Here is a 24,705-nt window from a genome sequence, read left to right as displayed (position 1 = left end):
GACCAATCTAACGTTTCAAATAAAGAACCGATGAGATTTTGCGTTTTTTTTAAAAAAAAAGTTATCAAGCTCTTAAAAAATCACCCGTTACATTATTGCTATTCGACGAATCACATGTGATAGCAGTTATGAAAAAAGAGTACCTACTTTAATAAAATAAACTAAACAAAAGGCAGTGAAGTGAATCACTCAACTGCATAGATGGGTATCCGAACGCGCCTCTTTTAGCATATATGTGAGTAGGATCGACCAATTAAACCATTCCAACCTAACACAGCCTTGAAGTTTCAAGGCAAAAAGTTTCTACATATTTGAACGCTGTGCTGCTCCTGTCGTCAACGTTCTTTACCATGCTGGAATCTTATGAGGACTCTAAGATTTTTTTTTAGTTTCTCTCAATTGTTTATGCTAGAATAGTGGGTTATAACCTTTTCTTTTCCTTATAGTAATGCTTCCATGTTCCATCCATGCATGGTGAAGTATATGTACATTTTATTTACCATCCAATATTGCAAAAATATATACAATAGACTTAAAAATGAATTCCAACCCGCCGGGTAGAAAAAGTTTCCTTTTAGTCTTAATGCTTCCAATATAAAATTTGGTGGCGATCGGGAAATATTTAGTGGCAAAATGAGTTCTTTTATTCCCAATTCCATACAATGAAACTCTTCCAATTAATTTACTATGGTGCCTGATATCCATTGAAATTCCCTATTTCGAAAGTTATCAAAGTCTAAAATCAGTTGAAAATTGAGAAAGCTGCAGGAATAATATTAGGCAAACAAATTAGGTATTGAAAAAGTCCTTTTAATTAATTTGAATTGTTTAAGCCAATAATGATTGATGGACGAAATTCGAGGATCTGCTCGTGTGTATATCAGTCTTTAACATACAATTTCTTTCAAAAATATGTATTGCAAATTTTCAAGGATATTCTGGAATAAAATTCTAAAAGGGCTTTTCAGTACCTCCTTCGTCCTTATGTACCAAAATATTTAAACTTTTTTAATTATATCTTCAAAGTTTCTGAGAAATTTAGGATCGAGTCGCGACCCACCTGTAATCTTTCCGCGACCCATTGGCGGCTGAAAGAGCTACAACCAGTTCCATGGCGCATTTAAAATTACGAACCATTGAATACGGAAATACTTACGATCAATATTATTATTTAAGAATCTTCGCTTCATATCACACATACAGATATCATATGTACATATGTAACTATGTATCGATGGACATTATGAATGCGATCTCAAATATAATTTTGCGAGATTTCTATAAACCAGTTCTCTCTGAATATCAGCTTGTCTTTTAACAAGTTCAATTTTGTTTTTTTTTGAGTGTTTTCTTTTAATTTATTCGCGCGCCGTATATGTTATTTATCTCTTAAGTAAATTTTATTACCTACAACAATCGAGCCAAGCCTCCTTCTGTGTAAAAGAGTGCCTGTGTCACTTAAATTGATTTATTTCTTAAAATGAGTTTTTAATTAAACTAACTGAACAAGTTTATATTCAATTTCCGTTTGAATGTAAATCAACGTACGCATTAACAAAAGTTAGATTTCTAAAAAAGAACTAGCAAAATTTTACGAGTTCACGTGCAACTCTCTAAACTCTTTCTAAGCGATTCAATTGAAATTGGTGTCCCTGTTTTAGCGATTTGTATTCAAAGTTTTTGTATTTTCTTCACTACATACATACATAAATTCCTTAAAAATGGTTTCTGTTTTATAAATTTTTTTATTTCTATCGCAACCTGACAGGAATAGCTGATGAGTCGTAGTTATTTTTGAACATTTCATTAACACATTCTATATAGTAGTATTTATGCTTTAGATTCTTTAGAACTTATTTGGTAGTCAGCCGAAGGAAACCATAGACGCATAACTCGAATTGGTAATGACTTCAAGGCAAAAAACGTGTGTGTTGGTTGGCAACGAATTTATTTACTTATTTAGTTAGCTGCTGGAGAGAATACGAATATATTTATTCTCTAATACGAGTATGCCGACTAAAAGAGTTGTGCGGCAAAGCGATGCGAGAGGGAGAAAAATGAGCTCATTTCAGCTATTTTTCAGCTTATATATTTTTTAGTGTTTTTTTTTTTTTTTTTTAAATAAAAACCAATCATATGAATTCATCAATAGCAGTTTTCAAAAGCGACGCGCGTGCATAGTATGTTATGCAATCATGTATGTACTTATGATTTACGGGATGTGCTGAAAATTAAATTCAAATGATTTATTGCTGAAAAAGCTATTTTCGAGAGTTAAACATTTTGCTGATTGATTTATGTCTATAACATTTAAGATAAAAAAATATATTTACTAATTCGGCCCTATTATGGTTGTCGACTTCGACGTCGATGTAATTTTTTCATAATTTCGGTTACGCTGACCACAGTATTTTACCGGAAAGGTGTTCCTTGCAGAAATACTGTGGTCAACGTAACTGGAGTTGGCCTTAAGAAGGCTACTTTTTGATGCAAAAATTACATCGACGTCCAAGTCGACAACCATAATAGAGCCGATTAACTTTTTTGGCCTTCTGAATTTTGTATTCAAAAATCTAATCCTTTTTTTTGGTGTTTCTCTTCCCTCTTACAGATGGCTCCAAATCTGATAGGCAGCACTTTCCTTATCGCCGAAACGGCAATCACCAATAATAATAATGACGCTAACAACAACAAGCAGACTGCATTAGCTAAGGGCACTTGCAAAACAGCAACAAGCAACAATGATCGCGTCCCGAATCAAGGCGAGTCAGCAGCGGCCATCAGTCGTCAAAACTCTGCCAAGCCAGTGGCGCAAACTCAGAACAAAGCAGATACGACTACGCAGAAACCTTATAAAATGGAAATCGTTTGGTTCAATGTATTCTTATTTGTGTTATTGCATTCGAGCGCACTCTATGGTGTATGGTTAATTTGGGCTGAGAACGCTTATCTGGAATTTGTAATTGGTGCGTTTTGTGATGGAGTTACATATATGTAATTTTTTTTGTTTAATTTACTAAATATATATATATATGCTTTCTCTTCCTCCCATCGCGTACGATAGGCTATTTTTATGCCATACTTGGCGGCTTGGGCATCACTGCCGGTGTACATCGTCTATGGTCGCATCGCGCTTACAAAGCCAAACTGCCATTACGTATATTCCTTATGCTTTGCCAATCGCTCGCGTTCCAGAACAGCATCTACGAATGGTGTCGCGATCATCGTGTGCATCACAAATTCACCGATACCAATGCGGATCCGCACAATTCGGGACGTGGTTTCTTCTTTGCTCATATGGGTTGGTTGATGTGCAAAAAGCATTCCGATGTAAGAGAACGTGGCAAATGCATTGATATGAGCGATATTTTGGCCGATCCTGTAGTTCAGTTCCAGCGGAAGTGAGTAAAGTTAACAAAGCAATTTTGAGTATTATTTTCGAATGCGGGGTTAATTTTACAATTAGTAGGCTTTTGAAAAAAAGTGGGTAATTTAGAAAATAAAATCCGTAGATAAATTGTAAGTGTAAGTAACACTGTGTGTGAAATCGTTATCAATGATGGAAAAGGCGCCATTATCGACATTAATAATGATAAGAATGACGGTAGATTGACGATAACTATGGCGCTTATGACAGCGATAACAATATTGATAACGATAGTAGTTTCGATAACGACAACAATGTCGTTAGTGCCTACAATTACGATAGAGAGTATGATAGCTGCGTCGATAACGAAAAAAAATTTCGATAACGACAACAATGTCGATAACGACAACAATGTCGATAACGACAACAATGTCGATAACGATAACAATTTCGATTTGTGACACTTTGTCCTTCCCTCTTTTCCGCCGAAAATGACTTGTTTTATACATAACTCTCCCCTTTTTCGCTTACAGATACTACTTTGTTGTAATGCCCATTTGCTGTTTCGTCCTTCCGGCACTATTCCCCTACTTTGTGTTGGGCTCATCTCTCCAAGTGTGCTTCTTCGTTTGCTCAATGCTTCGTTATGCACTCTCGCTGCACGGCACTTGGCTGGTGAACAGCGCTGCCCACTTCTACGGCATGAGACCATACGAAAAGAACATCAGTTCGGTTGATAGCAAATTTGTGTCGATCATTGCTTTTGGCGAGGGCTGGCATAACTATCATCATGTCTTCCCATGGGACTACAAAGCGGGAGAATTGGGAGCATACAAGCACAATTGGACCACAGCTTTCTTGGATCTCATGGCACGTATTGGTAAGTCGTTAGTGATAAATGCAGAAAGCAGCAGTAGCTCAAAATATCTATACTAAAATTTTTTTTTGTTGCATTTTTTATCTCATAGGTCAAGCATACGATTTGAAATCGGTGTCACAGGAATTGATTCTGAAACGTTTACAGCGCACCGGTGATGGCTCGCATTACTCTCTGCATGACGTAAATAACAACAATGTGAACATCAACCAGCTGGTGTCGAAACTCGATCATGAGAAAGAGGATACCATGATTTGGGGTTGGGATGATACGGATATTTCCAGCGAAGATCGTAAGGGCGCGCTATACGAGAATAAGGAAGAATAGAAGCATTTCAGTTTACAGTGCTCGTACACAGATTCATTTTTTTTTTGCTTTAGAATAGGACAGTATTTAATTAGTAAAATTATACTTGGTGCCTGTTTGAAGCTTCCTATTCTCATGCTACCGTTATCACACTGAACAAATTTCATAAAAAAAAAAAATTCAAAAAATACGCGAAACCACCAATATCTATATGTAAAAGTACGAACACCAACAACATGTTTTTATAGACGTCTTGGCAATAAGCGCATACTCAATGTACTTGGAGGAATCTACATATGTATGCACATACTTACATATGTACATATGTGTCCTGAGGGGGAGGGATGGAGTAGTTTGCGCACTATTTAGTAGCTGACGTGGAGGAAATAATGAGGAGAATTTCTTTCAAAAGTGAAAGGAAATGTGAAATGAAGCTAATGATGATAATGATGATGTTGATGATGTTGATGATGTTGAAGATGAAGACAACAACAATAATTTTGAACGTACGTACTTTTAAGAGGAGGTACTATGCGGCATACATACTTTTAACGTTAAGGGAGGTAGTTCACATACAACATACAGAGTTAAGGCTAGTTCTAAGGAGATTGCTTGTATAGAGTTTTAAGAGTTTTTTTTATATTTTTATTTTCGTCTTAGAACTCAAATGCGAACGTTTGTTTATTTTTTTTTATAAACATACGCACAATAAATGTAATGAAACGCTAGTTTTAGTTTGCTTTAAAATTATTTTGTATATTATTATATAAAGAATAACCAAAAATGTTTAGGTAAACAATAAAACAGTTTCGAAAAATAGCGACGGCCTTTTATTACTTTCAACAGATGATTAACGCATCACGTTAAAATACATACAAACATATGTACATGCATATGCTTCTACAATTTTTTTTTTTGAAAAGTTTGCATAACAATAAATAATGCTCAAAGATGCATACAACAAGAAAAGGCACTTTGCTGTATTAAGCATTTTCAGTTTAAGTGAAACTTTTTTCAAATTAAATGAAACCATTTTCAAATAAAGCGAAACCTTTTACAAACTAAATGATACTTCCTTTTAAGAATGTTTCATTTAATTTGAAAAAAGTTTCAATTAATTTAAATAAAGCTTCATTGAATCTGAAAAAGGTTTCACTTAATTTGAAAATGGTTTCATTTAACCTGAAAAAGCTATAATATTAAGCATTCATAAATATAAATAAAGACAATCGATTATTTAATTCCAGCTAGCAACTGACGCAGGAGATTATCCCTGCATACCGAATTAATTAGTTCCGGTTGCAATTTTTCCATTTTTCCAACTGAATGCGCAAATTCTTACTAAAAATTGTTAATGGAAATTTTATTCATAGATTCAACCATGACCTCAGCTTTTCAATATCATTTCGACCTCATCTGCAGCCTTTCAACTCACCTTGGCAGATGCGTAGTAATTTTTTTTAACTTTTGTTTTTAGTTTATCGCAAATTTTTGTGAGCTCAAATTTCTTTAATATGCACACATACTCATACAGTTTACTGTTTTTTTTTTTTTTTTGCTTAAGAGGAGCTGAGGAAGCATAGAATATTATAAGCGGAAGTATTTGAAAATAAAATCGAATTCGATAGCAGCATGGATGGAAAGAAACCAATGATAATTGTTGCAAAACATGAATTTGGAGGTGAACAAGAATACAGCCAAACACATATACTTACGTACATAGTATATACATATGTGTGTATATGTACATTAGATCGTATCACGATGAATGTGCCGAAAAAATTTCCAACTATTTAGTTAAAAATTGATGGCCGTATTCATAAAAAATAAAATAGGTTTTAAAAGCTTTATAAATTTACGTTCGAATAAATTTTTCAATTTATAATCCATTTTTTTATCAAGCTTGATAAATATACATATAGTAAAGACGCTTTTGATAATGCTAGTGTATTTTTGAGCTTGCTACTATTGATTATAGGGAGCCGTGTTCAAAAAAAAACATTTATAATAATAACTTTTTAATTTGTCATGATAGGGTAATATTTTTTTTAGGGAAATATGTAGGTTTTTATAATACCTTTACGACGGTATATCAATTATAGAAAATGTACATTGAATTAAGGAGTTGTTAAAAAAAAAACGATTTAGGTGTTTTTACTGGGTGCTGAAAAAAGGCCTGAGTACCAGTTACTCATCAAATTTAGCCCCAGAAAATTCCTGTACTAGTCCCGAACTGGTATCGCAGTAGGCTCAAAGTGATCCCGAACAAGTCCCATACGAGACCCGAAATAGTTTGAACTAGGTCCGAACTGGTTTAGATCTAGCCCCGAACAAGTTGCGAATGAGACCCGAAAAAGCCTTCAACTCGATCCGAACTGGTTTCGATCACTAAAAAGTTCTGAATAAGTCTCGAACTAGTCCCAAAATAATCACGAAGTAGTCCCGAAAAAGTCCTGAACTAGACCCAAAATGATCCCGAAGTAGTTCCGAAAAAGTTCCGAAATGGTCCTGCACTAGACCCTAAAAAGTTCAGAACTAGGTCCGAACGGGTTCCAAACTAGTCCTGAACAAGTCTAGAAACAGTCCTGAAATACCCCCAAAATGAACCCGATCTTGCTCCGAAACAAGTCCCGAAAAATTCCTGAAATAGTCCCGCACAAGACCCGAAAGAGTCCTGAACTAGGTCCGAACTGATACCGAGCTAGCCCCAAATTTATCACCAAATTGATTAGTCCTGAAATAGTCCGCACTAGTCTGGAAATGGACGCTCCGAACTATTCCCAGAGAATTTCAGAATGCAAATATAGCCGTCTGTAGTTGTAAACAAAGGCTGTTGTTAATGAAAAATTACATATTTGCATTTGGGTTACACAAGAAGCAGTTTCAAATTTTCTACTGGGTTTACCAAAAGAAGCAGTTACAAATTTTCTGCTAGGTTAACTCAAATTTTGTCCATACCAATAGCGAAGAATTTTACACTCCTTAAATACCTACCGTCAAGATCGCTTGGAATAAATTGCATTTATTTTTGTGATACGATCTAATGTATGTCCATATGTAAGTACATATTTATGAAAGTACATACCTACATATAAATATGTATGTATGCGTAAACCAGACGATCATTCAACCAGCAGACTTGTTGTCTGTAGAATTTATTGTCTCTGATTGTGGGATATTGGTTAGTGGTATCGCGTATTAAACCTAGCAGAACCAAAGCCAGGCGATTGATTAAAATTAAGAAGTAAAAGACAAGACATAATTGCTGTCCGCTACTTAGTGGAATAGAATACGTAAGAAAATTAACTTTTTATGTAGGTTTTTTTTTTTTTTTAAATTTCAAACAATGGTTTGCTTGGCTTAGCTTTTGGGATTAACCGAACAATAATTTATAGTTTATAGTATAATTTATAGACAGTATACATATTTCAACTTTAGGGAAATGAAATGAACGTGATGTTCAAGGAAACGAACTGCTGATGAGTTGGCAAATTGCGGTTCTTAAGACCGTTCAATTGGAGCGGGACCAATTTTACCAGCAAAACAACCAAGTGTTTCCTGAAGAGGGCGACCAGCAGTGAGCTACCAGGTTTGAAAGGACTGATTAGGGGGCACATTCCATGGGGACGACCTATGGTGGTTATCAAAGGTATCATCGACGATCCACTGTGTATGTATTATTTGAAAAATGAAGATAGTACGAAGCATACTCATATTGAACATGGTCGAGCTATATTCTTTTTCCCTTCATTAAGATTCATAAAAGAGTCTGGCAAGTTCTTAGGGAAATAATGGGTTAGTGGCCATCACAAATTTTATTCCATTCCTACCCTAGCTACACCTCTAATCAGTCGGTTGATTGACAATGCTGACGATAGAATACAATATTCCGAAATCTGTGTATGATTTATTTAAATAAATAAAAAATATTTCTACGGGCTTGTCGATTCTATTTTACTTCTTCAAAGTTAGGCTGGGTGAGGTAAGGTGGCAGAAGTTGTTCTTCATTGTGTTAACACCTTGTAGCATTCGTGCAACGGTAACTCAAGGTAATTCGTGTGAAGTTAGACATTTTTTAGGTGCTCAAAGTAAAGTTAACGAAATATAAGCCGAGGTGTTTAAACCTTAGTCTAGTGAAGCAAAGAATTGCTGAGATGATTTCATCTCGTCCTTCAAACCTGGCGATATTAGATTGCATAACATGGGTTCCTAAATGACATTGACCAGTCGGTAAGAATGAAGAACTGGCGCTTAGCTAACTGCAGAAGCCCCTTTGACCATCCGCAGTCAATTGTGCCGGCCATGAAGACTTTGAAGCCTTGCATTTATGGGGGTTTGTACAGCGCCGAGCTGACTGCAAGCTCATCAGTCCAGGAGATAACTTAAGGGGCACCCTGCTCAGCCAATTCGTTTGGCCTGCAATTTCCAACGATGAATACTCCGAGACGATTGAGAGAAAGGTCACACAATCTCCGAGCAGTTTCAATCGCATCATGATCGATTCTAGAACCTGATGGTCGCTTGACTATCAGCGTAGATATTTACCCTTCTAATCGCTAATACAATGCGCCTAGCGAGGCTGCCTGTTTTATAGCTGGCACATCTGCCTAAATAAAAGATGCTGAAAAAGTTCGCCAGCCTGATCATGTTATTTACTGAGAGTTCCTGCCAGAAAACACCTCTTTCAAATTTTCCGTCCAACTTCGACCCATCTGCGAATGCACAGTGTTGCGAGGCAGGAGGTAGGTGGAAAAATTTCATGGTGAAAGCCGGTGTTTCACTTTGAAAACCAAATTAATGGAATTTATTAACAAAAACTGGGCTAGATCTCAAAAAAATTTAGGTAGAATATTTGAAACATTTAACACATGAGTAGTCCACTTGCAAAGTGCGCTATGTAAAATTTTTTAGATTTTTAGTTTTTGGTGGATTACGTACCAGTATTTAAAGTAGTTTTTCATGCCCACTAACAACACAGTGCAAAATCTTTTTATATTCTGAAAAAAATAGCATAAAATGTTAACTCTTCTTCAAAAAGTCGCTACCATACTTATTTATAAACTTTCAAAAGTATCCGTCTTCTGATGAACCTAGAAAACTGCTTTAGGTCGTGTAGGCTGTTAATGTTATCTTATGACATGGTATGTTATGTTATAATTTTATAAGGCTCTTATTTATCGAAATTTTCAAGTAATAATAAAAAAGATTCAATTTAAACTTTTTATTCGTCGAATTATACTACAATTATGATTGTATGATCCCAACATCGGTCCAACTGCAACTATTCTGGTGCCTTCTTCGGTAAGGAGCCGGCAATGTACCAGGTTATCATGTTTTGGTTTATCCGATATGTATCAGATATGCCTGTACAGCCCTTCTTATTACTTAGATCAGTTTGAAATCTCCTTGTATAGCTGAACTTCGGATGTAGCTTTCGGCAATGCATGTTTGGGCCGATATCGCTGTAAATATACCCATAATTATCGGGATAAAAGGACTCGATATTCCCAATATCGATACCAAATTCAAAAAATTAGATCTGAATGTTGGACTCTTAAGGACCAAAATATATCCATATCAATTCCAAAGTATAGACATATGGGCGTTTCCAGCGGTAGGTCATAGTACGACATAGATTTGCAATAAATGGAAACGTTAGGGCGCGCTGTAGTTAAAATATTATATTTTAAATATTCATAATTTATATACGTTAAAAATTAGTTTAAAAACAATATTAACAATAAAAGTTTCAATTGAGATTTTAGTAGCGTAATGTCATTCAACGTGATAGATATTCAGATACTTCGGCTGATAAAAAAGCACGAAAAATGTTTACATTTTGGAACCTGGAGAAATAGGCTTAAATATTTCAAATATTACTACAAATAGTGTTGACCGATTCCCAGAGTTTTCGAATCTTGACGTTTTCATTTAATTTGTAACATTTTGTCGCGCCACGCCAGATTGGAAATGCCCATATGTATGTACTTTTCCTTAAGCATATCAAAAAGAATTTAATAAAAGAAAATTATTTTTAATATAAAGTGCAATAGTATATTATATATCTCATTAAGTTTGTAATGCACCTTTGCGATTCGATACGATACAAGGGTTCTCGATTCCAAAATATATGGTATCATAACGTATCGAAATTCGCGTCCGAACTTGTCCCTGCATGTTGGTACGATGTCATCGGCATACGCCTGGAGAGTTAAACCTGCATTCACGAGATCATGAGGCAGTCCGTCGATGACTATCTTTGGTAATGATAGCGAAGATATAACTCCACCTTGGTTTTAGGAAATAATACAATAATAATATTTTGGCGCTAACATTTTTGATAGGCGTTTGACCGAGCTTCTGCTCCAATTATTGGTATGCGTCTTGATGTTGTCGCACATAAAGGGGAGGAGTTACAGTTTTTCGCCGCCTCCGAACGGCAAATGGATTTTATGAGAAGTTTTTAATGTAAGCAATATGATAATTAAATACCATAGAAGCGAAAACTTTTTCTTGCATTTGGATTTGTTAGGTAATCATATATATGTACTAAGTGTATTCCTCAATTTACCTGTTTAGTTGCATTATAACTCACTACTTCAAAAAATTTGCATAGCCATTTGTTTCCGCAGTTTTTTTTTAAGTTAAAACACATGAAAGAAGAAACACAAAAAATGTGGTTAATATTACTTTTGTGTAAAATCTACAAATAAATAAGTCGTGTCTTATAGTGAAGATATAATGGGTCTGTGAATATATCGGTAGGTACTTGTACCCTGTTCTTGTTGTAGCCGTTTTTAAGGGACCTATAGCTCATTTCTGTAAGAGTTCTCTACTGCTAATGAGTAGTAGAGAATGAAATATATTCTCTACCAGTAGAGAATAGGCATAAAACGATACGAGTAAATACAAGTACATACTCGATACTTTTCGATCGACACCAAGTAATTTTGGCATTGATACTTTTGAACCAAGTACTGAGTAGGTATCGAAAAACCAATACTCGATACTAAGACCAATGTGGCTTCGGCAATTTTTCCTCCATTGTTATTCGGCATATTAAGCGCCTTGCTCGTTATGGCTGTTTAATTGGCAACCAACAAATGCGATATAGTCGATATAGTGCAAAGCATAGACTGTTCGAGTGGAAGAGCGACTGGATGAATGTTCAGTACAGACATACCAACGCGATGTTAAGCTCACTGGGTAACTCTACGGGTGTGACGCGGGTTAGCATGTGAAGGCCTCGAGCAAAATGCAAGGAAATGCATACACAGAAAATAAATACTAGCGAAAACTACAAAAGGTAGTGGGAGTATAGCTCTGTTATTAACGAATATAATCAAAGGAGAAAAGGAGTAGGGTACGAAAAGTTGATAAAAAAAAAAATTATTGGAAAAGACTAAAATATTCCAGAAAATTTAAACGCCATCTTCGTATTTAGTCTGGAGAAAAGTAAATGTTCGAAATATCGAAAAGTTTTCCAGTTCGCGGTATCTAGACACTAGAAATTCTTTCATTTTTTAAATGCTTTTAAGAATTTCTTTTAGTAAAATTTCATCCGTATCATTTTGTTTCTCTACTCAATTCAATTGTATGTAAAATTCTACCGGGTGAAGTAATAAAGATACATTTTTACAACTATCGTATTTAAATCTTTGGCTCATAATTTTTAAAAGCCTCTATTCGTTTGAGGTACTAAAAGAGGCTTTTTCTCATAAATATTTCATGAGCAAATTTTTTTCTTAAACAAGATTAACCTTCTTGAAATTTTTCCAATGGATTGTCTGTATCAAATATCATTCATCATTAAATATATAGTTTGGAGTGTAGAATTCCCAGATAATGGTTAACTTATGACATAAAATAAAAATATTGAACTTATTTAGTTCATAAGGAATAACTTCTAAGCCAAAATAATCGAGATGAGTGGGTAACGATACTTTAGATCCGATATTTTTCAGGTATCGATACTTTTTTCGATACTACTTCCAGGTAACAGTATCGATACCTGCATGGTATCGCTTCATCCCTAGTAGAGAAATAATCGGCAGAGAAGGGTTACAGAAACGAGCTACTGGCCTCATAAATCAGAAAACAAAAAGGACCTTATAAGATTAATTAAAATTACTAGGCATTTCATTGCACAAATAAGAAAAAAATTGGTTGAGTGCCTGTTTATATTTTTAATTCCGTGAACAAATTAAGGGACGGTGCAGGATTCTATTTAAATATCTGTGGTCATAAGCAATAACCGCCTAAGTCGAATAGTCTGAGTTCAAGAAACATTTGGATTGTAACGTTAACCTAATGGGGAAACCCAAATATGTTCGTATATAACTTTCTAAATAGCCTAGCTGGCGCGAGATTTGGATGGCGTATACGCATGGAATAGTAGTTGCAGAATACGATAGCATATATAACTCAATTTGTTCTTAAGTCGATTTAGGCGGTTATTGGTTATAACCACATATATTTGATTGCTCCAAAAGAAAGATCAACATCACATATTTTTTATTGGATATTTTCAACATTTTATCAAACTTTATTTGCTTTTATACAACAACCTAGAAAATCAAATATCTATTGTATCAAACGCTAAAAGTATCCCTGTGGCGGATAACTGATGTGCTGTTCCTCCTGCGCATTCGCGTGTGTTCGAGCCGCATAGATAAGTGCTGCGATGAAGGCGCTATTGTTCAGCATCATTGTCATAATAGTTGCCATTTTCAGCATGGGCAAGAGGAATGGCAGCACAGTACCCATCAGAATAGCTGGCATAACCATTACCGGCACAGCCATTTGCAGAATAGTGTTTTTGTATGAGGAGTACGAGCCCTTTTTGTTCTTGCGGCGTATACCGCCAGCACCGCCACCGCCACCGCCACCAGCGCCATGACCACCACCCACTCCACCAGCCACGCCCCCAACGGCATTTCCAGCGCCGCCCAATCCTCCTAGTTCGCTTTGCTTCATGTGCGCAAATTCATCAGCTTGGGTTTCAGTCACATCCGCAGACGCCAGAGTTTCATCGATTTCCTCAACAAGTTTCGAAGCGCGTCCACTAGCCGCACTCACGGTTTGCATCTTTGATTCTGTTTTGATTTTAGAGAGAGGAGAGACAAGAGAAAAAAGAGAAAGTAGGATATCATATGTTGAATATCTATCATGATTTTCCTGTTCTATGAACCACCACTCACTTTTACTCTTCTTCAATGTGAAGCTTAGCTTATTGTCACGGCTTGGCACAATTTTTACCATTATGCCCGGCAGGAAGTGCAGTTTGATGTCGCGATGCTTAAAGAATCGTTGAAATTTCACAACCAAACACTGATTCAGCTTCTCATCCGACATACTGGCGTATTTGTTGTTTATCAAACTGCCCAGCCTGTCGTCCGAGTCGAAGAATTGATCGAGGAAATCGCGCGTCAAGTTGCCAGTGTGTCTCATATGCTTGCGTTCTTCCAATTTCTGCAGCACAAACAATTTTGTGCAACGCAAAATGCTGAAGCCGCGCAAGCACTCATAGACGCGCATTGGCAGTGACGCCTGAAAGTATGGCACACTTTTTACTACCTTTTCAGTGTGGCGTGCGAACGAAGTGGAGTCTCCTCCGTCGGCAGCATTGTCGCTGCTGCTACTACGCATATCACTACGTTCGTCAGCTGCTTGCGTAGACGCGCTGTCAAGCAAACGCTCTTGATTGGTGGGCGCTATCAGCCCAAAAACAACAATAACAAAAGCCATGATTGGAAAAAAGCACGTGCACTGAGACATTTTGGGCGCCATTATTTTATTAACAATTAAGTTGCGACTATTTTTATTAATATTTTTTTTTGGAATATTGTCTATAATTATTATATTTTCAGCTATAAATGACGATTATTTTACCGCTTCGCACTTCGATTGCACTTCTGTGCAGTTTCACGCACCAACAGCGACTGATGCGCTCGATTTTGTTAGCGCGCCAGCAAATCCCAAATGCTGCCATTCTTGGCAGTTATTGTTCGAGATTTCTAGCTGGAAATTCTAGACTTTCTTGTTGTCGGCGAAATTAATATCAACTCCAACTATTTCTTTGCCAAGTGGCTAGAAGAATCACTACCATGCAATACCGTTTTAATGGGGTTCTTGGAAAGAATCTAGTACAGCTTAGTATTTAGTCTGCCAATAACATTGCCATTCTTCTGCCGCATTTTAACACAGCTTGTTTAACCACTCAACTTTCAGTTCATCGATTCGCTTCGCAATATTGCTGTTTTCACTTAATTGTTGATACTTAAGCTTACGAACGCAAAAAAAAACTGCATATTGTCTAGCAGATAGTAAACATATCAGGAGCAATTGGAAAAACGACCTGATTATTATTTTGCGTAAAAGTAGTCTTAAGTGGCACATACTTATTAGCGAGTAAATGTAAACATTCGTACAAGTGCATGAAAATTACTGTTATCCTCCGCAAAGCTGTGGCTGACAATGCACGTTCGATCACTGAATGGAAATTAGATTGGTGCATTGGTATCAGTGTTGCCAACTGTTGATTTTCAAAAAGCACCAAAAACTTGGAAAAAAGCATTTTACCACACTAAAAGCACCAAATGGTTTTGAATCAATGGATGCTTTTTTCATAACAGTTTGTATGTATTTAACAAAAACAAAAAATTAACAATATTTACAAGAATGCATACATAAATCAATAAACAAAACCTTTTTGCTCATATCGAATGTATGGCCTCTACACATGCTATAATGACTCATACTTACGACGTAATACCGAAGTACTGCACATTAAAACTTATATATCTGAAGAAAGAAAAATCGAATCCCAACAAACGAAAATCATGCCCCAAGTAGAAATGAGCAAAACAAATTTCTGTTTTCATTATATAACCTCAAATAAATATCGTCAAAAACCGTGAGTTTGGCACTTTGAGGTTGGGATATCTCAAAATACTAGTGCTAGAGCAATTGTTCGGCCAGATTTGGATTCAGCACCAAGAAACGATGTGTTTTACTCAGGTGGTACAAAACTAAAACATTTTTACAAATAATTAGAAAAGAAAAAAAGAAATACTTAGCTTACTCGCATATCTACTAAGTCATGGTTGTATTTAAGTGCATTTAAATTTGTAGATTTTTGTAAATTCAGTGCTGTCACAGCTTTAAATATTAAAAATTATTTCAGGTTTTAACTATATCGGAGTAATTTTAGTTCAGAAAAAAGGCACTAGGTAGTAAATAATTAGTAAATGATTTTTTTTTTGGCACTTTAATTTTCAAAAAGCACTAAATCTAGTGCTTAAAGCGCCAAGTTGGCAACTATGATTGGCATGAAAGCTTTCGAGTAATTGTAAATATATGTATATCCATTCTATGCCATGATATATTCATTCTATACCAGATTGATTTAATGAGAGTATTGATTCTAGCAATCAACGATATGCTGAAGGGTGATAAAGACGCATGCCTCAATTCCCAAATCGATTAACTCCGTTAACAACAATTTTAGAGATGCGATAAAAATAGTATAATCTATAGGTATACATATACATATAATGTGCGAATGGATCTTTGTCCAGGCCATCTGGTACCTATTTCATAAAGCGACAGTGATGATTTTGTAACGACTGATATTTTCCATGTTGTCAGCGACAATTCCGACAATTCTCAATTCCATGAGAAATTCCATTGAAAAAGTGGCAAGTTGTCATTGTCGGGGTTTAAAATTGTCGTTGACAAAATTGTCGCCAGTCATATGAAATTTTTATGTAAATCATATTTAATAATTCCATTTGCATTATTTTAGTTTTAAGGAATATTCAAATTATTGAAAAGTAATGAAATGCACGCTATTACTATATAAATAAATTTACAAAACTCTCCTGTGAAAGCTTTCCGACGGAGCTTTTTGGTTTTGTCGCTGTCGGCTTCCAAAAATTTACGAAACAGAAGATTATCAAAAACAGTACCAGAAAATGCTTGCTCGATAATTTCGGCCTCCTAACTTTCAAGTTTTTTCCTATATATATACTATATAACCAATTATACACTCAATGCTAACAAAATAATTAGTAAATTGATTTGAAAAGTTGATATGTGGGTCATCCGGTTCTGTATCAAGCTATTCTCTCTAACTTCCAAGCACTTCCATTTAAAAAGGGTAAAAACTTGGATGCAGTCGACAATGAGCGCAAAAATTTTTATTACTTTGTCTTTAGGTTTGTGTCTTCTAAGCGTACATTGTAAGTTTTGTATCACAGTGCGCACTTCCACTCCGCAGCACCTGGGTTCAAACCCTGGTCAAAGCAACATCGCAAAAAAATATAGAAAAAAGGTTTTTTCTTAACAGCGGTCGTCCCTCGGCAGGCAATGGCAAACCTCCGAGTGTTTTTCTGTCATGAAAAACAGCTTCTCATTAAAATACAATCGCCGTTCGGAGGCGGCGTAAAAGTGTAGGTCCCTCCGCTTTGTGTGACAACATCAAGGCGCACGCCAGAAGTCGGAGGAGAAGCTCGGCCAAACACTAACATATTTGTAAGCGCCAATCTATTATTATCTACATATATATTAATACGCTAACGAAATCCCATACAAATCTATTCCTCCCTACTGCTCCTATATTTCTCAACCAATTTGAATGATTCTTCTTTTGTTCGAAAGGTATTTCAAAGGGAAGGTGCGCATTTTGTTTGTTTTTTTTAGTAGGTGGAGTAGGAGTGGAGTTATTCCGAAAAACTTCATTTATGGTCCGATTTGCTTCAAATTCAAATCCCATACAAATCTATTCTTCCTTAGTGCTGCTATGAATTTCAAAATTATTTGACATAATGTATATTACTCCACCAAAAAATATAAGGGACCTAGACGATCAACAGGTGATGATGGACATAAAAACTTCCCAAGCAAAATGAAAAATTGTGTAAAAAAAGTGAGGTGGTCGAATTTCGACAAAGGGGCGATACTAGTTATTATTATAGGCCGGTTTGGTGAACAGCCAAGACGTCTACTTCTTAAGTAATTACAGCATATGGCAGAAAACACATAGCGCACATAAATTTCTATTATAAAATAAGCATATTGGAGACTGCTAAAATATCTATTTTAAATTGTAGTTAAATCATTAGTAAATTTAGAATTTTCTGTACTTAAGTTTAACTAATGATTTAACTATACTTAAAAATAGATAAGTTAACGGCCCTTAATTAATTTTTTATTTATTACATGGTGTGACAAAACAAAATCAAGTAATATATTTAGCATAAATGAATATACCGGCATAAAAAATCTGCATACTCAAAATGTTCAATACGTCTTCATATTTATAGTTACATATGTATATAATTTAAGAGAAGATATTTCGCCTCAAAGCAACGATTATAAATTGTTAGTTTACCTTACAAAATTTCGGATGAATACTACAGAGTATAGAGTAAAGTTTACTTTTTTTACATTTTTTATTTTGAATAACGTCTGGTCCGGTTATTTGCTTTACTATACAGGTATGTACAGCTATGATTTAAAAAAACACATCAGGGTTTAGATGAGATATTCGCCTTTGACCACTATGTTTTGTACATTTCCCAGTACTGCAAAGCCATTCACCTGGGAGTGGCCAAAAGTGATTCGTGTGCTTACGGTTCAAATCGCAGCTCACTACGTCCGAATATTTATTTCGATGAATCCTCTGGGTAGCGACCGAACACTAGTTTGGGAGCGAGCTAAAGTGGGAAGGCGTAACACCCCGCGTGCGCTGGGTTTGGGTCCCGCCACGTTAAAATCTTTGGGATCTTTGGCGCTAGAGTCGGAAAGTTCAGCCCCCGCATAGAAACGGCGGGCTGAGGCTGATCGACTTCACCGCGGTCCGAAACTTGGCAGTATGTAGTACTGGGTTCTAGCATAAAAATATCCATGAAGCTACATGGGTGTCTCCAGAGAGAAACCACCAGCTTCCAGTGTTTTAGATGTACATACGTACACTCCGAGGGCCAAACATCGACTCACACCACTATATTGATGCAGCCAATATACGACCCCACTTCGGTACAGTAAAAAAAGCGCCCCGAACAATGCAAGGAAAGTTCAATGTCGAAAAGCTGCAATCAAAACAGATGGCCAATGAATTCGCCGCTCGACCCTCTCACCCCCGCTGTGAGAGAGCACTGTTCAACAAATCGACATTCGCGAGCAGTGGAACCAATTTTCTCGCTCATTACTGGTACGATGACGAGTGTCAAGAAGCTGCAGAAAAAAATGCTTGAGATGCTGGCCGACAGAAAAAACACCCGAAATTTTTAGCAGAGTGTTGAGCGACTTACATAAGGTTTCAAGACTCTTGTAGGAACAATCATGTCGACTTGTGACCCATGTCCAGAACGTACTCAAAATATGGAGGGAACACTTTTCGACCCTTTTGAATAGCAGAAGCACTGAAAGAAGTGGAGAAGACGAGCCCGAGTTCCCAGTCGATGACGATGGAGTCGATATCTATGCGCCTGACTATGACGAGCTACGAATAGCGATTATGCTGATGGAAAGTAACAAAGTTGCTTGAGATGACGGCCTGTCAGCTGAGCTATTCAAATACGATGGCAAGGAGCTAATAAGGTGCATGCCCGACGACTGAAATTCAAGTGCGCTCTGCCCAATCCACAAGAAAGTCACACAGTGTTATAATCTCGACGAAATCCTTGACGGTGGTACCGGGAGGGGAACGGTACATGAAGGTAGGGAGTTAAGTTTGGTTTAAAGTCTCACACTGACGGGGTTAGGCCTTCGATGCTTTCTCCTCGTAAAATAAACATGCGCAGTAAAAAGTTAACTGATTAAATCGACGAATAGTGTTATACCAACATTTGTGAACTTATGTTTATGTGTTTTTGTACAACATATTTACCTCTATTGGTTACAATAATTTTAAGATATAATAAACAATTTTTTAGTAAGTAAGTTATTGGTTTTGAATTTTTTATTTTGTATTGAGTTAAGCCTTTTTTTCTATATATCAAATATTGATCTAATGGCGTTTTTTTCAGAACAAAATTTGTTTTAAAGGGCAGATAAATATTAAAACCTACTTGAGAAATCGTCCCTTAGCCTTCTAAAATTAATTTTCTTCTACCTTTAACATTTCCTTTAAAAATTTTCAGGTAAAAGAAACAAATCTGCCATGTGCGAATATTCTACAATTTCTCCTTATTTATTTACGCCATAAAACTGCAAAATTACTTACAACATTTCTCACCAAGAATTAAACAAAATGTTTAGTCAATTAAATTTTCACTCCAATGTGGTTACTCTAATCCATGCAAATCAAAGTAATTTCCAGCGGACATACTCCCACATTTTATCGAAATCGAGAAATCGTTTCCCAAACACAGTATTCGACCTCATTTCCCAAATGTTATCGACTCATTTCAAATCATTTTAAACACTTTCTTCTTTCTACATGGTGAGCCATCGATCAAAACGTGCAAACTTGAATGGTCACGTTTAGGGTTGCCCATGTTTGAAGTATACTAAAAAAAAAAAAAAGCGAGGAAGTGCTTACAGCAGTTCTGAATACTAAACAGCCACACGAGCAATTGAAATCATTTCACTTTTCAATGAGCGCATTTTTTACATTTCTTTTATTTTTCGTATCTCTGCTTTGGTTTGTTTTACAAATTCATTTTGCAAGTATGCAAATTTGATATATTATAAAATCTTTATGATTAAATAAATAATTACATAAATACTTAAACTAACTAAATTAATTAAAATGCTAATAATTAAAAGTTAATGGTATTTTTGGTCTCTTTTCAGCGTTCGTTTTTAGGACTCTTCATTGAGGTAAGCAACATCCTTTGTCCACGTATCTCCATTCCAGAGCGTCCATTCAGTGCGCTACATGTTTTTGGTGCATTCTACCATTCCTTCTCAAGCCACACGGGTTGTTGGGTGTGCGAGTGTGAATATACTACCGGCACGGGTGCTGGTGCGGTGTAGGTGGCCGCATGTACTTGCGGAACGGCGCGTGAAAGCATCTGACCGATGGCTAAAATCAACAGTATCACCTGAAAGGAGGCGATCGTATAGAGAAATGGAGTATGTAATTGTAATTATGTGGTTGGTAGGTAATTATTGATTAATAATACTCACGCCGACACCCAGACCCTTCATGGAAACAACGGTGAGCGCAGCCAACAGTGTGGTGATCACACCCACAACAAAGGCGCCGGGAATGACAGCAAAACTCAGACGCTTCAGGAAGTGATGACTGAATGTGCGACCTTCTGTAAATTAGAATTGAAATAAAGTCGGTGGCATAAAATGGTAGTTGTATTGTATTCTTAAATTTTATTATGCCGGATTTCCACTTGGCATTAAAATGACAAAAAGAAATGCGTGATTTTAAAAATACATTTTTCAAATGCGCTTAATGACAATCTTATAAAATAAATGACGCAGGTATTTTTAATGCCCAAATTTGTCAATAAAACGTTTATCATTTAATAGGCAGTGGAAACCCGGCATTAGTAATTTTTTTTGTTTATGGTCAATATTGTGAAATTTGTGAAACTTTTTTGGTTTTAACGAACAAATGTATCTTTGAGCATATTTTTTTTTTTTCGTATCAATAACTTGCGCATCACATTGAGTTTTTCAAAATATCATGCAGAATGATTCGTTCTTTTTCATAAATACTTTCACTTATAATTTAATTTTTTTTAGATCCACCAACAACACTATGCACACTAACCAGCAACATCGGAAGCATTATCCTCAACAGCATGCTGGCACAAAACCTCGCCCAACACAGCAACGAACAGCAGAATGGCGAAGACATTTTTTTTGCTGGCGGCCATTTTGTTTTTATTCCTTGTAGTTATTTATTATTTATCCTCGGTAAAATGCGCAGATAGAAGTATTGACAGGATATATAAACCGTACATGCACACACACACACACTAGCAATGCAACGACGTCAGCGTTGGTTGAGTTGTTGTACTGTTGAAAGTTCGTAAAATATTGAATGCGGTTTAGACCTTGACAAGCGCTTTAATAGTTACAGCGGTAGGGCGCTCATCGCTAGGTAAGTAGAATTTTGACAGACAATGAAAAAATTAAAAAAATAAATAAATTGAAAAAAAAAGAAAACCAAAATAGCACAGAAGGCAGAATAAAAAAAATAAAAGGAACAAAATTGTCACGACTAACCATTTACATGCGACTATAGAGCGCTGTACATGCACACACACACACATACTTGTTTCCACCCACTCAGGTAAGCATGTACATATGTATGCATACATTCCTGCAGTCAAATATTCGTGTAAAGTGTAAATGGCATTGCGCATTTCGCTTAGCAGCACCTTTTACCGATTTTTGGTCGAGCAGACAAAAAAATTGGTGTGTGTGACACTTTAGCGGCAAAAAAGAAACTTTCATTCGCATTGTCATGGCCAAAGTCACCAATGGCTGGTGTCAAAATTTTTGACTGAAAGTTTGAGTACAAGGTGCACACATACATATGCATGTACAGTGGCGGTCAAAAATTGATGAATAGTGTTTCGTTTTTAATATTTATATTGTTTTTCAAGCTGAAATTTATTTGATATTTTTTTATAAAAATATGGTCCATGCTTTAATAAAAACTATATGCAAAACTTCCACAATTGTTTATTTAAATTTCAGAATTTTTAGAATTTTTTTGGGTTAACAGACTTATAAAATTCTAGTGCTACAAGAGCAAGTTTTGAGCGGCTGAAAATCGAACTTATTTTTAATATATATTTTTTTCGTTGATGGCATTTTGTACTTTCTTTCATATAAACATGAATTTCTTGTGGAAGAGTATGCGCAAGACCGTTTGCGAAAAAAAAAACGCAAAAGTAGTCAGAAAAAAAATTAAAAATCAATGCAATTTTTTAGCTGCTCAAAACTTTCACTTGTTTTACTAAAATTATATAAGCCCGTTAACTGCATACCCAAAAAATTTCTAAAAATTCCGGTTAAAAAGCTCGAAATTTAGATAAAAGCTTGTGAAATTTTTCTAACTGCTGTATAAAATTTGAAAGTGTGATTTATACAGTTTTCGTTAAAGCATGAACCATGTATTTATAAAAATATTAAAAAAAAAATTATTGTAAATATTAAAAACGAAAGACCAGTCATCCGTTTTTGACCGCCACTGTACATACATACAAACATGCAGCCCTAACGTGGGGTTCGCAAATATGGCTAATTGGCTTTCATATGTACATATGTATATAGTATGTAAGTGTCTGATACTACTCTGTCAGCCATTTAAATTTGGGGTATTCACTACGGTGTCGGATTGTTCGTTGTCGTAAACTTTAAAATCTTACTTAAGTATTTAGAGGACTTGAAGGCACAACCAACTATTTTTTAGTATTATGAAAGTTCATAATATGACTTATAGTGAGGACCAAAAATTAGTGCAAGGTTTTATAAAAACATGATGCTTTACTAAATCCATATAAATCAATCTTTCAAACTTTATACCGGGCTTAGAAAAATTCAACAAGTTTTCATACAAATTTTGAACTTTTTAATCTAAGTTTTTAGAAAATTTTCAGGTGTGCTTGTTTAAGTATAACAGATGGGAACTTTCAAGCGACTGAAGAATCGCGTTGATTTTTAATATTTTTTTTTTTTGGTGACGGCTTTTGCATTTTTTTTTGGCGTTGAATTTTTTTAATTTTTTTCGAAAATGGACTTGCGCCTTTTTTCCATAAAAAAATCATGCTTACATGGAGAAAAGTGCAAAAAACCATAAGCAAAATAAATTATTAAAACCCGGCACGATTCTTCAGTCGATTAAAACTTGCAATTTATTATATTAAAGTTTAATAGGATATAAAACTGCATAAAATTCAGATTATAAACTTCAAAATTTGGTTCAAAATTTGTTAGATGTTTCTAAGCTCTGTACGAAGTTTGAAAATTTGATTTATATGGCGCAGGATTATAAAAAAAAAAACGAAAACAAAATCAGTACAAAAACAACATGTGCTCAGTTTTGCTCCCCACTTTATTTGCAAACCTTGCAAACTTTGCGAACCCCCTTAATATATTTTTAGCCATTTAAAGTTTACGACATACAACAAAACGACACCTATGACACCGTTGTAAATACCTCAACTAGTACATATATATTCGAACTTAGTATGAATTCGTATTTCGCTGCAGTAATTAAGGCAGTTACGATATATGTAATATGTAAGTATATTTACTTACATGCACTACAATCTTGAATGCGCAACGGAATTACCAATACTCATATTGCAAAGAAGACTTCAATCAATTATTCTTGTTTTTTTTTTTTTTAAGTTTAGTGTTGTGATTTGTATTTTATATCCCAGTAATCCCACCAGCGCAGATGAATACTCTTCTAGCTCTTATCGAAGTTCTCGAAGTGGCAATACGCACCTCTAACCAATTAGCCAAAGCCATCGTCAAAATAAAATGTAAATTTTTTGTCATCGAAATAAAATAATAAGAAATTAAAATTCCTAATATCTATTTCACAATACATGGCAGTCATATTGGGTGCCTGTTGTCAAACACAGTTTCTAAAAAAAAAAAAAAAAAAAATCCAACTACCTCTTAAACATTTGTATCAAAAACGTTGTAAAATTGCCTGTGGTGTATTCAACAGTAAGTAGAACAGCTGATTTTATTTAATATTTTTTTTTCAAATGACTGGTCCCTAAAGTGTAAAATATTTTTTTTTCACAAAAATATTTTTTTTTTATAAAATGAAGCGATTGAAAGCCTGGCGCTTGTTTCATAAAAGTGACAGCATCGACCATTGTCGATTTTCCATAAAATTTCAGAACCAGAATTGTTGGCGACAGTTTTTCTGCTTCATAGACGCATTTAGGCGATAGTAAAAATACTGGAATATTAAAGACAATTGTCCGCCTAAGGCGGAAGCATACCAGATGAAGTAATTAGAGCGAGAAAAAAGAGTTTGATACTGCCTTATTTGAATAAATGCCTTTAAAATTTGACTATAAGGTAGCCGAATGACAGAAAATAAAGCACATTGCTTAAATTTCCAATAATTTTAATTATTTAAAAAAATATGAATAGATATACATATTTAAATAAGATTCACTATTGTGCAATAGGTTTATTTTACAGTTAAAAT

At 35.4% G+C, this 24,705-nt stretch overlaps 3 protein-coding genes across 5 annotated transcripts in view; 1 reads left to right on the top strand and 2 right to left on the bottom strand.

The window, feature by feature from the left end:
• Nucleotides 1-4,741, top strand: part of LOC118737112 (stearoyl-CoA desaturase 5) — a 59,518-nt gene extending 54,777 nt beyond the window's left edge. For all 3 annotated transcript variants that reach the window (XM_036467409.1, XM_036467407.1, XM_036467408.1), the window contains exons 2-5: nucleotides 2,612-2,966; nucleotides 3,065-3,401; nucleotides 3,901-4,247; nucleotides 4,336-4,741. In XM_036467409.1, the coding sequence (XP_036323302.1) occupies nucleotides 2,612-2,966; nucleotides 3,065-3,401; nucleotides 3,901-4,247; nucleotides 4,336-4,571 (1,275 nt within the window). In that variant the 3' untranslated portion in view covers nucleotides 4,572-4,741. The remainder of the gene's footprint in view (nucleotides 1-2,611; nucleotides 2,967-3,064; nucleotides 3,402-3,900; nucleotides 4,248-4,335) is intronic.
• Nucleotides 4,742-13,148: 8,407 nt separating this feature from the next.
• LOC118737111 lies at nucleotides 13,149-14,470 on the bottom strand. The gene is made up of 2 exons (XM_036467406.1): nucleotides 13,751-14,470; nucleotides 13,149-13,645 (listed from the first exon to the last, which is right to left on the bottom strand). Exons 1-2 carry the CDS (start codon nucleotides 14,337-14,339, stop codon nucleotides 13,149-13,151), a joined length of 1,086 nt encoding a protein of 361 aa, XP_036323299.1. The 5' UTR covers nucleotides 14,340-14,470.
• A 5,875-nt stretch (nucleotides 14,471-20,345) lies between these two features.
• On the bottom strand, nucleotides 20,346-21,428 carry LOC118737108 (protein apnoia). The gene is made up of 3 exons (XM_036467405.1): nucleotides 21,289-21,428; nucleotides 20,688-20,821; nucleotides 20,346-20,602 (listed from the first exon to the last, which is right to left on the bottom strand). The coding sequence occupies exons 1-3, from the start codon at nucleotides 21,392-21,394 to the stop codon at nucleotides 20,453-20,455; spliced, it is 390 nt and encodes a 129-aa protein (XP_036323298.1). The 5' UTR covers nucleotides 21,395-21,428; the 3' UTR covers nucleotides 20,346-20,452.
• Between the last annotated feature and the right edge of the window lie 3,277 nt (nucleotides 21,429-24,705).

The sequence above is a fragment of the Rhagoletis pomonella genome, unplaced genomic scaffold, assembly GCF_013731165.1.
Source record: "Rhagoletis pomonella isolate Grant_MI unplaced genomic scaffold, Rhpom_1.0 Rhpom_scaffold_00004, whole genome shotgun sequence".
NCBI classification, from domain to species: domain Eukaryota; kingdom Metazoa; phylum Arthropoda; class Insecta; order Diptera; family Tephritidae; genus Rhagoletis; species Rhagoletis pomonella.
The sequence above is the reverse complement of the archived record's forward strand: the minus strand, read 5'-3'. Positions and strand labels throughout refer to the sequence as shown.

What these genes read in the sequence shown, in the direction of transcription:
- LOC118737111 (XM_036467406.1), bottom strand. Translation starts at nt 14,339, where the DNA reads ATGGCGCCCAAAATGTCTCAGTGCACGTGCTTTTTTCCAATCATGGCT. An exon ending in CACATTGAAGAAGAGTAAAA is followed by an intron (nt 13,646 to 13,750) that starts GTGAGTGGTGGT and finishes AAATCAAAACAG; the next exon opens with AATCAAAGATGCAAACCGTG.
- LOC118737108 (XM_036467405.1), bottom strand. Translation starts at nt 21,394, where the DNA reads ATGGCCGCCAGCAAAAAAAATGTCTTCGCCATTCTGCTGTTCGTTGCT. An exon ending in TAATGCTTCCGATGTTGCTG is followed by an intron (nt 20,822 to 21,288) that starts GTTAGTGTGCAT and finishes TCTAATTTACAG; the next exon opens with AAGGTCGCACATTCAGTCAT. An exon ending in TGAAGGGTCTGGGTGTCGGC is followed by an intron (nt 20,603 to 20,687) that starts GTGAGTATTATT and finishes GCCTCCTTTCAG; the next exon opens with GTGATACTGTTGATTTTAGC.